Below are 16,586 nucleotides of genomic sequence, written 5' to 3' on the forward strand. Positions count from 1 at the left end.
AAACTCTACCGGAATACTGAGCACTTAATAAGTCAGTAAGTGATCAAATAATCATCGCTCCTCCACGGAACAAAACTGGTCTCGTTCGCCAGCGGGAGTCTGAGCCGCTGTTTCCGTGCTCCGCCGCCCACGGTGGTGAAAGAAAACCCTGGATGAATGGGAAGCTCGGGGTTTCCCTGCCACCCACCACCTCCGCAGCCCAGCCCAGCCCAGCCGTGTGGGCCGGGACTGCGGCGCCTGCCGGGGCGGGAGCGCCTCTGCTGCTGCTGCTGCTGCTTCTGCTGCTGCCGCCGCCCTGCCTTTTCCGCGCCTCTCCGCGGCTGCGGACCGGCTGCTCCCTCGGCTGCTTGCCACACCCGCCGCCCTTACGTAACTATTGGTCACACTTTGGTTATCCCTAACCTCGGACTGCCGCTGGATACAGCACCGTGACCGCTGGGCGGCTGAGCGCAGGCTGCGGCCGCAGGAGCCCCTCCTGCCCCGCGCAGATCCCGCAGGGACACTGCCTGTGCAGCACCCCGTGGAGGCTGCGCCGCCTCAGGAGGAGCCCCGCGCTCCCACCACAGACTCCTCCATTTCCCGGTGCTTTCTCCCCCCTCTCTCGCCGCGGACTCCCTCCTTTCCCTCCGCGGTTCAGGGTACTCCCAGTCGCAGCCCCCCCATAAGCGCTCTGTCCGGGATGGCGGTGCGCGGGGTCGCCCCTGGCCGCCAGCGCCGCTCCCAGCCCTGCACTCCGCGGAGGACAGCGCGCACTGCCATTCGTGCTCGCAGCCCATTATCCTGAATGGGAGAGTAATTCCCACGCCCAGCTTGCTCAGAGATTTTCAATAGCTCTATACCACGTAAGCGAGAAGAATCGGCCACAAGCAAATGCCTTAATTTTATTTTTTTTTTTTTTTTTTACCGGAGCGCCCACCGCACGAGGGGATGAAGGGATACTCCATTCACTGAACTGGGTACTCCTCACGGCTGGGCAATGGTTTCCTGTTCCCTCCGCGCTGCTTTTGGGGAACAGCGGAGCCAGACCTCACCGGGCTCGTAGGGGTGGCAAAGGGCATCCCCGCTACCTTGCTCTCTGTCTTCCCGGTGCAACTCGTCCCCGCTGCCGAAGCCCGAAGGGACAGGGGAGGAAGCGCTACAGGGAAGGAAGGCGGGGGTGGGGGTGTGTGTGTCCCCCCCGCCGCCTCGCTTGCTGTAACAGCACGTGGTGCTCCTGGGACGCGGGTCCTCAAACGCCCCCCCCCGTCCGCCCAGCCAGCTCGACTTCGCGAGGAGCTTTTTATAGCAGCCCCGACACGCTCCCCGATGGGAGGTTTCTCGCCGCGCTCACGTTACCGTGCGGGTGCGATGTTAAACGAAGGAGGGGGAGGAGGGGAAGGGAGTCCAGCGAGCGCCTAATTAAGCGCCGGCGTTAACCAGGAGAGCTAAAAATAGCGGCGAGCGCTGCAAACCACCCAACCGCAGACAGCAACCCCCGTCGGTCCCTCTCGCGCCTCCGCCGCTGAATGGAGCGGCCGGCGCTGAATGGAGCGGCCGGGAGCATGAATGGGAGCGGCGGCGGCGGTGGCGGGGCGGGGCCGGGCGGGGGCGCTGCGGGGCCGCGGGCGCAGCCGGAGCCCCCGGCGCGCACGTGCCGGCGCGGGGGCGGTCGGTGTCACCTGGCGGCAGCGGTGGCGGCGGGCGGGGCGGGGCGGCGGGAGGGGAGCCTATAAAAGTGTCCCGCCGCGGCACATGTACACTTTGGGGAAACTTCCCGGCTCGAGTGGCGGCGGTGGCCATGGGAGGCGCTCCTGCCAGCCCCGCTCCGCCTTAGGGCGGGCAGCCCCGCGGCGGAGGGCGGCTGTGGCCGGGCCCCCCGCCTCGACTTGCCCTACCGGGAAGCAGCGCCGGCGAGCGACCCCGCTTCACCCGTACTCGGCTTTGCCCTGGGGGGCAGCGGCAGGATGAGACTGAACGGGAGCGAGCTGAACAGCTCCGTCCTCCCGCGGGACCCGCCGGCCGAGGGTGCCCCGCGCCGCCAGCCCTGGGTGACCTCCACTTTGGCCGCCATCCTCATCTTCACCATCGTGGTAGACCTGCTGGGCAACCTCCTGGTCGTTCTTTCCGTCTACCGCAACAAGAAGCTGCGAAACGCGGGTAAGGGGCGATGGGAAGGCCCGGGGGCGCCGCCCGGGCTGGGGTGGGGAGGTCCGCGGTCCCGGGTCGCGGAGCTGTGGCCGCTTCGTCTGTCCGTAAAACTTTCCCCGGGCGCGCAACTCCAGGGCTGGGCTCTGCCCGCATCCTCAGCTGGCGGTTATAGGCTGTGACAGATGCTAAGGGCTTCGTCTTCCTTGTCGAGTCGGTAATCGAGCGGGAAAGGGTATTTTTAGCTCCCGCCACCGAGTCGTGGTGCTATTTTTAGCTCTCGGCAGTTCCCACCTAGCAAAAGAGAGCGGCAAGTAAGCCGCACTTAAGAATGAAATGTAGTCACCATACCGGGGATGCTGCTGTGGCATACAGTGTGTGTCTGTGCATGCTGGATGCTATTCTTCTGATTGATTTTCTTTGAGTTACAGAAATGTCTCCAGTAACAAATGCTATGGTTGGAGCTTCAAATCAAGGAAATACGAAATTATAAACATTGCAGGATTCAGGCAATTCCCTCACCCTGCTTTGTTCACCTCCTACTTGCTGTCTAGGTCTTTGGGGAATGGGAAACATCTAACAGAAAACAGCTTTAGGCACGTTTTTTAAAAAAGTAAAACTCTAATTTTGACAGGATAGAATCTGTGCTGGCCTATTGAGTAAATCCCTCTTAGTTCATGGATTATTGGTCAGACAGGCAGGAACTTCTTCAGATTCATTCTGCTTTATCATGTCAGACCAGCTGCTGCGCACGTGTACCAAATCTGTGCACTCTAAATCCTGTGCATCTTTCATTGAAAAAATACAGGAGCATGGGAGGAGAGCCACACTGTTAATGAAAGCAGAATTTCACTCCCTGACAACTGGGAAGCTGCTTTTATTTTTTTCCCAACTCAGCTCTCAGGGTCTTTATTATTACTCCACTAAGTTCATTACCTAGTGGTTTAAAATTCATCTGAGGTGGAACTTGAGCCCAGGCTTTGCTGTGAGCTAGCCTAAGATAGCTATAGCTATTGGACTCTGGCAAACAGTGGCATGCTAAACTTTCTAAGGTTAATTCAGGTAATTCAAATGTATTGTACATTTCAGTTTTATTCAGCCACAGTGGAACGCCACACACAAGATCAAAACGAAGAGTAACAAATTTTATTTTTTTTCTCCCTGTGGTTGCCGCTGATGTAAATTCTAAAAGCTATATTTGCTTCCTGCTTTCATTCACAGAAATCTCATTCACTGGAGCTGGCAGGGTTACACACTGCCATAGTGTGTAATTGAGAGGAGACTCAAACTCCGGAAGTCCAAGTCAGCACTTGACTACTCTTGTTCCCTGGGATATTTTCAGATGGGGGGAAGAGAGGGTTGAGACAGGCATATTACTGGGGCTACACCAGGGGAAAGGGTGATATTCTCCTCCTCAATTAGTAAATCGATTTACTATCTATTCAGCACTTCTGTGGGGAGTTGCAATACAAACGTGTCTGGTAGTAAGTCTGAAATAAACGTGGTGCCTGTTTTTTGGAAACAACTGAATCATTGGGCTCTATATGTGTGCATACTCTCTGCTGTACATCTCATGTAATCCCTCTTGAAACTCAACACGTGCTCACTTGCTCACTCTTACTGCATTTCTTGTTCTTGCCTTTTCTGTCATAGTGGCTGTTAAGAACTGCAGCAAACTGGCAACAGTAATCTCCTACAGCCAGGGGAATAGAGCATTCTTCTGAACATAAACTATTTGAGACTGGAACGTGAACTAGATAATGATTTACCCTCTGAAATTAAGGATTAATAAAAACAAGTAGATACTTTGTACTATATGGTAGATAGTTTATAGTTCTTTTTAGCAAAAAAATAGCAAGCTTTTATTGTTAAGTTTTTTGTAGGTTTTTCTTTCTTTAAAATATGGGCGTTTTAGTACATGGATAAAGGGAAACTTTGGAAATAACATAATTGATAAGATTCAAAAAGGTGTGCTAAGTGTTTTTGATTAATCCTGCAAAGTCCTATGCCTGGACATAACTTTACTTATGTGAGCACCACTATTAAATTTGGCCTTCAGTTAAAAAGGGGTTACTCAGGCAAGTAAACTTAAGACAGGGCATAAGTATTTAGAAAACTCTGGCCTAATATTTGTAAATCTGAAGACTAAAGTCTCCTAAATCTTGTTTGCACTAATTCAGATTATTCAGGAAGGGATTATATTGAAAATAATCTGCTTTATACATACAACTAGCTTGTAACTTGGTGATGTCAAAGACAGTTATGACTTTCTAGAGAGATGTAATAAGAAAGGAAATTCTGGTTTTGCAACAACTTATATTAATAAGTATGGCTGGCATATTTATTGAGGAAAAAGGACACAGGATGAAAATTCCAGCGGAAAAAGGTCAGGGAGGAACAGAAGATGCCTCCTGAAGAACATGTATCTCACTGAAGATTTTCTTCCCTCTTTGCAAGAGAGGACTAACAGAAATAAAGAGTATTTTAACACTTTACCAAAAAAGTGGATTTGGTGGGGGAAAACATCTTTCATCTCTGTCCTACTCTATTATATAAATATTTTTTGGAAGATAACTGCAAATTGAACCTGTGGACTTATGATTTTAAAAGTGCATTGGGGAATAGTAGGAAGGCCTAGAAAAACCTTCTCAACAAGTGATGTAACCTTCCTGACAGTCAGAAGGTTAGTAAAAGACACTGATCAAAGCAGAGAAGTCAGTAACTCGAAGTTTGTCTCAGCAAGCGAGGAGTGTCTGATACTACAGACTCCTTCATAGGCACAAGCATGGCTTCAGTAGATGCTCTTCTAGACACAGAAGCTGATGATGCAACTGGTAGGATCCTCTTTTATTTAATGTACTTGACTTGTAATAAGTTGCATAGTTCTGGTCTGTTTTTAATTTTATGGTGGCTTTGTAATCTAAGAGGTGCCTGACACCAATTCAGTCCTGATGGGAACAGCTGCAATTTAATGTTGACCTACACAAAGACTGAATTTGGTTTATGATGTCTGTGATCTTTTAACTTTGGCACAAAGTTCAAGGGAAACATTCAAGGCATAAGGATTTTAATGACTATATCTTGATAGCACATTCATACATCTTGAACTTTAAACTGATGTGCTTTCTTTAATAATTAATTTCTTAAAAGAATGAGAATAGCTCACTTAAAAAAGTTTTGTGTAAATCATTCTAAGGTGTCTTGTTTTCCATTACTAATATTCATACATCAGAAATAAGGTCATTCAACATTTTCACCCTGAAATGATGCAGTAACTAGCATTAGGGAAAGTGGATTAAAGAACTACTGGTACTTTTAGCAATAAGTGTAGTTTTTACTTGAAACTATCTACATTTAATTAGAGCACCTCAGAAAACCGAAGAGATCATATGAAGTGATTTATGTGATACACACAAATTTGGTGATTGCTGGTATCCTTATGCCTTTTTTGTTACCCACACCAAGAAAAACAATGCATCAAGAACAAGGTGAGGGAGCAGTTCTGTCTTTGACTACGGAGATTAGTTTATGAGTTGTGACATTAAAATGTCAGTTAGAATGCACCTGTCATTTTGGTGATGGTGGATTTGGGTAATGATTGCAGAACTGGACCATTCTTAAGGTCAATGAAAAAAGCTTTCTTGAGTGCTATCACACCTCTTGCTCTTCTTTCTCTTCCTTTTGAAACTATTATCTTGGCCTGGTGGGTTACTTTTTTCCTGGGCACTTTTATGTGTTGAGGTCCAGAGGTTCCCCTCCAACAGAGCCCTGTGTGAGAAGGGAGCCTCCAGCAGGCAAGAAGAGTCCCAGCAGTCTCACCCTCGCTCTTCTTTGCCTGTTCTATCTGCTAACATCTGACAGGGGTTGGGATAATACAGGGACTGGTGCCAAGCTGGTAACTAGCACCTACCACATCAGGGCAGAAAGTTGCATTCACCCTTCTCATCCATCTCTGTTCTGTGCTAGATGTATTTGGGGTTCTATACTTTTTCCCAGTTTTCCATGTCCTTGGCCCAAATGTTTTGTTGCTAAAGCTCTTTGTTTTGTTAATAGTAAGGAAAGCAGAGAGGAAGCTCAATATTGCTGTGTTGCTGAGGCCTCAGGCCCCTGGAGCAGCAAGATGCAGTTAACTTCACTAGGACTGCACACATGCTTAAACCTACGTATGTGTGGTAACTACTTTTCTGAATGAGATGGCAATGAAAAAGGGAAAAACCCCAATGTTTGTATGCTCACCTCTTTTAGGTCCAAGAGTTCTGTGAAGACAGCTCTGTGAGTGCAAACAAGAATAATAAACTCAAGAGTAATCTCCAAAATCAGTGAAGTTACTTTTGAAAGAACTAAGGAACACAGCTACTTACGATTTTTTTTTTTCTAATTCAGTCTTTGCTAAATAAAACAGTCATTGCAGAATTGAGGATGAGAATCTATCAGTAAGAATTCCATTTTGGAGGCTTTTCAAACAGGTCCTGGGTTTCAGTTTGAGCAGTGTAAGAATCTAGTTGAAGAGTGTTCCTCTCTTAGTGCACTTTCTAGAATGTAAATTGGAACTATCTTTTGATAGTCAGATTGGAGATATCATAAGCCTTTTCAGAAAAGTATTGTTCTTGATGACGTTTTGTTTTTTAATTTTAAAATTATAATGTTAAATGCTATAGTAAAGATTGTTTTATCTAATAAATAAAACTCCTGTTGTGAATTCAGACTAATGGAGTCATTCTTTTTGTCACAGGTGATCCTTGGACTTCATTTTTGTGCCCTGAGAGACTGGGTAGCCCGACAAATACTTGACTCAAGGAGGAGAACTTGTAGAAGATCAAGCGGTAGCACAAATTCAGGGTTCTGATAAAAACTGAGATGTTGATGGCAATGAACATTATTTCAGAAATTAATAACTTCCAGTATTAAAAATGGTAAGCTGTTTGGGAGAAGGGAAAATGTCTAGTGGAGATGCTGAACTTTGCCCATTGTTGAAAAGAACTGAGCATAAAAGTACAGTTTCAATAAAGTCATTCCACAGATTGGTTTTGATTGAATACTTTACCGAATCAAAGGTTTACTTCAAAGACTTTTTAAATGGTGCTGTGCTGGTGAGCAAATGTAGAGATGAGTATTTCAAATAATTAATAATTTGTTCTAACTAATGTGTCTGTCAAACTCAGATATTGATTCTTTCTGCATTTTGAAGTATTCAGAGGCATTGCTTTTTCTAGTTGTCTGCTGCCAGTGGGCAGTGGTACTGATATGTTCTACTATTTGCTCTCTTTTGGGTTATGTTTTTGAGGGGCTCTCCCTTTTCTCATTAAGTTTTTTTTGCATCTTTAATCTTTTTATTAGCAGTTTCTCATCTGCTTCTACTCTTACCTCCTTTTTCTATTTCTTTTTACACTATGCACTTTTCTGTCATGTTATAATATAGATACTTCATGTCTTTCTAGGGTAAGACATCAGCAAGTCTAGGTTAGTGACGGAAAATACTACCAAGAATAGGCATCCAGTGCTGATGTGACAATGTCTGTTCTCTTTCTACAGTGAGGCTTGCTTTCCTAGGGCAATAAAAACATTGCAGTGTCAATTCAATGCTATGCATCACAGTTTAGTTTTGCAACCTCAATAATAACTTGTCACCCTTGCTGTTGGCAGTTTTTCTTCTAGTCACATCTGTATGCTGCCTTAAATCCCACATTTTCCACTCCTGAGAAACAATTACCAACCTCTGTTTCAGAAGGACAAGGATAACTCAAATTCTTCAGGACAAGAGAACACAATTTTTTAACAAAGCTTACTCAATGAACAAATAAACATGTATTTAACATGTTAGTAGTTAAGTAATGCTTGGGACTGTAATACAGATGCTACTACTAAACAAGTGTTCTTTCAAAATCTAGCCCTCCTGAAGTCACACAGATGGACAATATTACAGTTCAGTAGGATAATCAAGGTTCATACCTAAATGACAGAATAAAGGTCTGATTATCTTATCTTTTTAAGATTGGATCAAACATACAAAGAAAACCTTACCAGTGCCCTTAAATTCAGATGACAAACATGCTGCAACCTTCTTATTGTCTTCTTTTTTCAAGTAGAGCAGAAACTGAGGATAATCAATAAATCTATTTACAACATTTAGATAGTAGCTTCTAAATAGCTTTGTGGTGATAACTGACCACTATGTGTGAAAAGTTTCATATTCTGCAGTTCTTTTTTTTAATGACATTTATCTGTAAAGAGGAGGCAAACTTATACCCCTTCCTTGCACCAGAAGTAAAAGACTCAGCTCATTCTTTTCATTTTACAAATGATCTAGTATAGTAGCAGGTCATATAGTTATATATGGTTTTTGGAGAAGAGGTATCAGATTACTGATGATCATAAAACTGCAACTCTAGGTTATCTCAGAGTCTGTCCTTGAGTTTGGGACTTGAACTCAGTTGCCTGGCTTTTGGGCAGGGTGGTGGGTTGGGTTTTCTTGATTGTGGAGGACTCCTCATTTTTTCCAATGCTAGAGTTCCAAGAATGTCCTTCAATGCTTCACTTCTCTCCCCTAACTCCTAAGGACCCCTATTCTCTAAAATAAAAGAGAAAACAAGCAGCTGATTTCAAACCCTTCTGTGTGATCAAGCACTGAAATTCTCTAATCAAATATGTACTAAGCAGCTGGAATCGTTTCAGATTAATCATATTTTATGTGGCCACACCTTAAACTGCCTGTTTAGTACCTTTGTTGTGGAAGCTGAGCAGAATGTGTACTTTTTTGGGATGCAGATGCAAGGTTAGCAAAATGGAGAGGTTACCTTGAGAGGTTACCTCTCAGAGGTACTCTGAGAGGTCAGCTCCATGCTTGGTATTGCTTGAGGTGAATCAGTAACACTACTTTTTTAGTCAGCCATTTCAGCTGCACTCAAGTATGAACCTACTGCGGTTATAGTACAGCTGTTAGAACTACGCTATGTTATTTAACCAGACAAGATTGCCAACTCCATTGCATTGGACCAAAGTGATGGAATGGGCACAAGTACAGGGATCTACTTTGAAAATTGGTACCCGGTCACAGCACTCAGAACTTACAACCAGGTACGTATCTTTGTCTGTGTTCTGGAGAAAAATCATGAATGTCCTTTTCCCTCAGTAGTGGCTATAGGGCTTATTTTATGTTTCTGTTTTTCAGACTAAGTGATAAACAGTTTTCTACTCCTCAGTCTTACTTGATTTTTAAGGATACACTCATCTCCTGGTCTGTGTTTGGGAGAAAAGAAGTGTTTTCATTTTTGTAGGCGAAAGAGTATTGTTAGGCCAATACAGTTAGGGCGTGACATTTTTGTGTTAGGGTTACTGAAGGGAATTTTACATGAATTTTCCTCATTAACAGCCACTACTTACCGCTTCAATTAAACATCACAAAATCACTTATAAAATTAAGAATTGCAATGCCTTTTTATTCTCCTTCAGCACTCTTTGGGTATTTTTTGGGTAACATCATCCACAGGCTTATTTTGAGACTGGATGTTGCTGAAAATATGGGATTTGGATATTGTGAAGAATCAGTTTCCATGAAGGCAAATGAATCATTTACTTCCAATTGCGTTTTTGTTTCATTTTGGATGAAGAATTAATGGTCTCTAAATAAAAAAAAAGTTTGTGTATTTTACATTAATATGCTCTGTCTTAATTATAGTAATTATTTACATTAAAGATATGTCTCCAGATTATCTCTGACTGTGTAATGCTGAGGTCTACATTCTGTAATTTGAGTATTGCAATGTGCTGTAATGCCTGTGACTAACATGCAGGTTCACATAATTTTAACTTACTTTTCAAAACTTAGGTTCTTCCCCAAATTCCCATTATTCCATATTACATCTCTGAACCTTCCCTAAATGTCTGTCACTGAATTAATTCTAACTTAGAACACAGGATTGAAAGGGACCTTTTCAGTCATTAAATTGAATATCTAGGTGTTGTAGGTGTCATAGAAATCCTTTCAGAATTGCCTTTCTCTTTATTCCAACTGAATAAGATTGTTGAGACACTGGAACAGGCTGCTCAGCAAGGTTGTGGATGGCCCATCTCTGGAAGTGTTCAAGGTTGAGTTGGATGGGGCTTTGAACAACCTGGTGTAGTGGAAGGTGTCCCTGCCCATGGGAGGGGGTTGGAACTAGGTGAGCTTTAAGGTCCCTTCCAACTCAAACTATTCTATGGTTCTCATTGCCTAAATGTATTTTCTGTCAGTTTTATGTGCTTTTGCTGTTGTACCAATATTACATAGCATTACTTAACAGCTCTCTGTTCTTGTCATGAGAATAAAAACATCACCTCTTGGTTGTCATTTTCCTAGTCAAAGAAAGGTTGATAGCAAAATCTGTTAGTCTTTTTACGCAATAACCTTTCCCCTTTTGCAAAAGAACACCCACGTCCAGAAGTATGCTTGATCTCTGGAAACATCTTCCCTAAAAGCAAAATTGTGGTTTTACTGAAATCAATAGCAAATCTCTTACCAAGGTCAGTGCCTATCTCCCTTCACTTTTTCTGCCTTCAGTAGTTGCCAGTGAGTAAGAAGGCTGCTCTACTGCTAACAGCCTTAAACCCAAAGTGTGGTAAGTAGAGAAATCTACCATAACTCTGGAGACAGGACAGGATTTTTGTTGAATCACTGATATCCTTGCAATAAAACTGATTACAGATCCGGATCATAAATGCCTGACCTGTATATCGTGAGGTGGGTGCATCATGAGAAGCCACTTAGAATTTCATGTGTAGGAGGTATGCAAGCTATTACTTCTGAAAATTGCTTCAAGAACACACCTGGGAATAAAGAAAACACAGGAGACCATCGATGATTGTTACTGCAATGCTGTCCTTTCCAGGGTTACAAATGAAAATTATGTTACTTAGGTCAAGGACAGTTTGCTTGTACTAGAGTTGTTTGGTCAGATCACATAAATATATCTTGGATAATTTTGTCCTCTTCTTCTTTCTAGGAACTCGCAGTTCTTTAATATATCCATTAAGCAAAAAAAAAATATCAGAATTGGGGGTTTGCTGCTGTAGCCTCATTGTACAGATTGTCTGGTGGTTCTATTGCAAATTACATGATCATATATATGTATGAATTTCCTTTGGAAATTTCTCTTATCAATCCAGCTATCTGTTGGATTTTTCTAATTTTTCGACTCTCCTTTTGTTGTTTGTTTTTTCTTTTTTTCTTGTCTGAAGAACTGTACCGTTGAGAATCACTGCAGTGCTTATAAATCCATCTATTCTCCATTCCTGATGATGTACCACATTCCAAGACCTGTCGCTAAGGATTTTCTTAGCACTGGCTGTGTCTTGTTTTGGATATGTACAGAAACAGTTTATATTAAAGCATGTGTTAATCCTACTGGTTTTTACCATGTTGCAGAAATTATTCGAGCCAAAAGTTGTTTCATTTTGTATGTAGTTTGGGTTCATGAATTTACAGATACAGATACATCCAGAAACATTTCCTCTGTGTATTTTTGTGGATTACACCTTTTCATTTAACTTTTTTTCTTCTAATACAGCATCCACTGGCACTTGTAACTCATACTTTTGTATATTGATTGTGAATATACACATTCTCTTGAAATTAGGATCTCTCATCTGGAGGAGAACAATATTCAGCATGCCTGATGGGAAGGAAGTACAGTAAGCTTTCCCTACCTTTCCTCCACCTACGCAGAGGTGGTGGCTTTGGTTCTTAGGCTAAATTAGAAGAGTTTCAGTGGTTTTGTAACCCGTGCTTATGAGACAGCTGCCAGAGGGATCTTTGTATCGATGTCATGTAAACATAATTTTCATTGGCCAAACTCATTCTAACTATTTAGGATGCAAGTGTTCAGGACTACAGAGATAACATAGTAATCTTCATCAAGCCGTGTAAAAGAGCTTTTCATGTCCTCTATATATTGGTAAGTATGGAGAAGACAGCATTTGTGTCACAGCATATATTAAATACCTAATGTAGAGCTCAAAATGCAGTCAGATTTTCTTGCTCTTGCAGCAAAGGTTTTTGAACAATTTTTTTGGCAAATAATTGGACATTTCTTTTGCATGTTCTCTTACAAATTTGTCTACATACTACTCCTGGTTTTTGCAGCTCTTCTGATTCCTTTTTCTCTTGTCCATTTGGTGCATGCCACTACTGGGAATGTCTGCAGTGCCTGGTAATACTGTCAGCTATGAACGTTTTGTTGGTTGGTGGAAAACTGCCTTGATTTTCATGTTTTTTATGGCATAATACTTGTCTTGTTCATAGACACTCTTATTTACATAACATACCCACTTTTCTTCAAATACTTTTTTGGATGTTTCTAGGAATTTGTTGGGCTTCTGCTCATCCTATAATTTTTCTTTTCCTTTGGACAATCCATACCCATTGGGCATGATGGCATGAAGATGATCATTCCTGTATTGAACAGTAATTTTACACTATCCTTGCTAAATTGTTTGTTGCTGAATTTTTTGGTTTGGTTTGGTTTGGTTTGGTTTGGTTTTTTCCTTAAATTTTTCCACTGAGGGTGGAAATGTAGATGTTCCATCTACATCTGTCAGGTTTTGTCTAAAAGGCTCTTGTTTAAGAGTTGTTATTGACTTGGGTCTCTCCCTTATTGGATCCATTGCACGTTCTGTGAAGACTGTTTTTTTATTTGCTCGCTAATGCTGAGATGCTGCACTGTTCTTAGGGCCATTATGAACACTAGCATTTTAAAAGGAGATTGATTGCTGCTTTTGTAATTATTCCTGGTAAGAATTTCTAATGTGTACTTGGTAACAATCTAGGTGAAATTATACAATTGTGCAAAGCTTGCACTTACACCTTGTTAATACTACTTGCAGCAAACATTATCTGCAATGTGACCTAAAGATGTGACTGAATGTGAAAAGCATGTACATGCAGAAACACAAATGGAAAAAAAAAAATGAAGCAAACAAGATAAGTTTAAGCAACCTAATGGGCGTAGAATTTGCAATCTGCTTGTTATTGGTGCTTGTTTTGTACTGGGGTATGCCATTTGTCACAATAGTGATGCATTCCTTCATTACAAGCTTTTCAAATGGGTTTTCTTTTTTACTTTTCTCAAGCTATTGCAGTGATAGGGCTTTGCTGCCAGAATTCTTCCTGGAGTATACCTGCCTGAGCACATCTTTCTAGTGCAGATGTAACTTCATAGACTAGCACCAAAGCAGTAAATTGATTTCTAAGATCTTTTGCTTATGTTCAGGTATTGGTATTATCTCCTGTCCCCATATTTACTCACAAAACTTTCTTGATCAGATTCAGTTTTCACAGAGATTTCATCTGTTTCTGTCTTTGGTATTGCTGACCATTCTTTGTGATGACTAGACAGAATGTTTGCTTATTTTACTCAAAAACATGAAACTTGCTTGTCTTGCAAATAAATCTCCAAATCATGAATTTGCTTATGTAATTTTTTGGTCTACTCTTATACAGGTATTCTAATGAAGTAAATGAAATGTCCAGTAGTAACACTATGGGCCAGCTCCAGTATATGTTTCTGAAGACATATTTACTAACATTATTTTAAGGCTTTATTTTGTAGGAACACTTCTGTGTATTCATGTGATAAGTAAAAATGTATGTGACTAAATACTTTTTCTAGAAACACAAAAAATTGACATTTTTAGTACACTGGACATAAAGGATTGTCTAATGTTCATCTGTAAATTAAAATTATGTTGTGTCTTCTATATTAAGAAAATCTCAGCCTCTACCAAAGTGAGAAAAGGGTCAGATGAGCTGACAAATTAGGAATGCAACATAACTGTAAAAATTAGGTTAATATTTCATCTAAAGTAGGTCACTAATTGGTCTGTAATCCTAAAACCAACCTTCATCTCACAGGTGTGAGTATTGAGTTAGTTCTTACAAGTAAGCTACTGCTTTCTTTGCATGTGTACTTGCATAACTACTTAGGATTAGAGTCTGTCTGTCCTACCAGAGACCGCTCTCAGGATTAAAAGCTTCACCCTTCACCCAGTGATTACAGCTGCAGCAGTCACTGTACTCATGGTGGACAGAAAGGGCTTCGCTGCAAACTTCCATTCATTCAAGGTGATTTTAGTTCAGTGTCATTCATTTAGCAGCCTCAAAACGGTGCTGTTCTTTGTCACGCTTCCTTTAATTTCTCTTGCTTCTGGAAAAGAAATTGGACCCTTCAGAGCCCAGAATATTTCAGGCAGAGGTTTTTTTTGCAGTTAGTGTCATTTGATAAGTATATGATTTTGCTAAGTACTCTGTCTTATTTGCCCTGAAATTAATTATTCGATTTAGTTTTTAGCTCTAACTTGGAAGTCTCCTCAGCTGCCATGCAGAATGGTACATCTGCTTCCAGAATACCTCTGCACCATCCATGAGATGGATATACATGGTACTAGACCACATCATAAACCTTGTTACAAAGAGGCTTTCCGGAAGGGCCTTCTCTTTTGTTCAGGACATCTTGTTTCCACCAGGTTTCTGATCATTTTAGATTGCTCTATTAAGGGAATGCATTTGATTCAGTTCTTGTACCTGTTCATTATCTGACAAGGATAATGAAACATTTTGTTGCTCATAACTAAAAAGAGTGTGTTATCCAGCATGCTCTAAAGTACTGAATAATAAATGCAAGTGGGCATAGTTAATTTTGTCACTTTCTCTTGCCCTTTATTTCTCTGGAGTTTCAAGCAGCTTTAGGTTGTTTTTCCAGCTCTTCAAAAACAAATGGCAGCAATCTCTCCAATGCTGCTATTTTTGCTTCTTCAGAAGAGCAGACTTAAAAATTTTCTATTGAAGTTCTAATGAAAGGGCATCAGTTGCCCTTTTCCTTGTTGTCTTCCAGAACCATCTTCCCAGCCCTCTGTAGACTTCATTGACTCCATATCCATACCCGGAGTTCCGATGTGACCTTTTTTGTCAATCTGTGTCCGTATACATAATACTGAATTTTTGAGCACTTGCATAAATGTGACCTCTATTTCTTGTTCTTCCTGAGACTTTTGCTTTTAGGACTGTCATTTTCTATTTTTGTCCTGTCATGAATTTCCTTCCATATTTGTTCCCAGACAAAGCTTATAATTCATTACATTTCGTTTGATCCTCTCATAGATCTTGCTTTATGTCATGACTTTAAGGCTATCAGTATAGACAATAGCTAAATCTATCTACTGCTTTTGCAGTCCCTAGGCAATTTTTTCTACACGTGTTCTAAGTGAAACCCTGCTTCATTTTAAACTATGACTATGCTTAGGAAACAATGACTTGAAAAATTACACTTCAGCACTTTATTCTGCCTCTACATCAGATCCCTTCAGTTTACAAATCATTGAGAAATACCAGGAATATTCAGCTATGAAGTCTTTTCTGCATAAATAGGTAGTCTTGATAGCATTCCAGTTACTAACTACTGCTAGTAGTATCTGGAAGAAAGTGCAGCAAGAACGTAACTTCAGGTAAAGCAATTTCAAAAGATAAGAATTTTATAGTAAGTAGAGAAAAAAATGTAGCATTACTCTGCAAATGTCTTAGAAAGTGTTACTAACAAGTGTTTTTGGCTTCTTGCTGTTCAAGTCCTTGTTTGGATTATGGCCACTGGACAAAACAGTCTGCTTGGAATTAAGCTGTTTAAAGCAGTACCCAATGCTTTATTAATTGTCCAGACAGATGGCATATTTTAATGAATCATCAAGGCCTTCAAAATTTCATGGTGTACTAGTTTCAGTGAAGTGGAGCAACTGGTAGAATAATTTTGAACCTGATATTCACAAGAACTTGAAATTCTTATTTGCTAGTTGTGTGGGAAAAAAAAAAATCGCTGGATGATTTTTCTGTCAGTAATGACTAATGACTTTTACTGATACAACTATTGTTTGGGTCTTAACTGTTTTCTCTGATACACTGTAAAGCCCTTTGAGCAGTAATAGTGTATACGTTATGCAAACTGACACAAAAAACAGTGACAGAAGTACATAATGAAATAATAAGAGTAAGGCCTTTCTAAGTATAGAACAAAAAATTCAACTATATGACATTTTTCAAAATTCCAGTATTAGAAAAATCTGAACTCAGATCACTACAAATTGTAGTTGGGAGGGTGCCTTAGCACTGTCATTTTAAAGGATTTTAAAGGATTTACATGAATTGTGACAAATGTACAATGCTCAGGAATGCCTGTAGCCCCTCAAAGAATTTCAGATGCTGCACAATTAGATTTATTTCAGTGATGGATGCATTTGTTCAGACGATACCTACTTTGGCATATTTAGGCTTAGTAAAAAGAAAGCTTTTCAGCTTCAATGGCACTGAAAGTTTCCAAGAGAAAGTATTAAGAAATACCCTTATTCTGAACTGTTGCTACCAGTACAGTCACTTCATCTTGGGCTTTTTGGATCCTTTCACATCTTAAAGCATGATGTTGGACTACCTTGTCTGAGTGAGGCCT

General features: G+C 41.3%; 1 protein-coding gene across 1 annotated transcript in view; it reads left to right on the plus strand.

The window, feature by feature from the left end:
* The first annotated feature begins 1,754 nt into the window (after window positions 1-1,754).
* Window positions 1,755-16,586, plus strand: part of MTNR1A (melatonin receptor 1A) — a 59,128-nt gene continuing 44,296 nt past the window's right edge. The window contains exon 1 of the mRNA XM_051790766.1: window positions 1,755-2,136. Coding sequence (XP_051646726.1) covers window positions 1,944-2,136 — 193 coding nt within the window. The 5' untranslated portion in view covers window positions 1,755-1,943. The remainder of the gene's footprint in view (window positions 2,137-16,586) is intronic.

This window comes from Manacus candei, unplaced genomic scaffold (genome assembly GCF_025592945.1).
Source record: "Manacus candei isolate 608988 ecotype Guabito, Panama unplaced genomic scaffold, ASM2559294v1 h1tg000028l, whole genome shotgun sequence".
Classification (NCBI taxonomy): Eukaryota; Metazoa; Chordata; class Aves; order Passeriformes; family Pipridae; genus Manacus; species Manacus candei.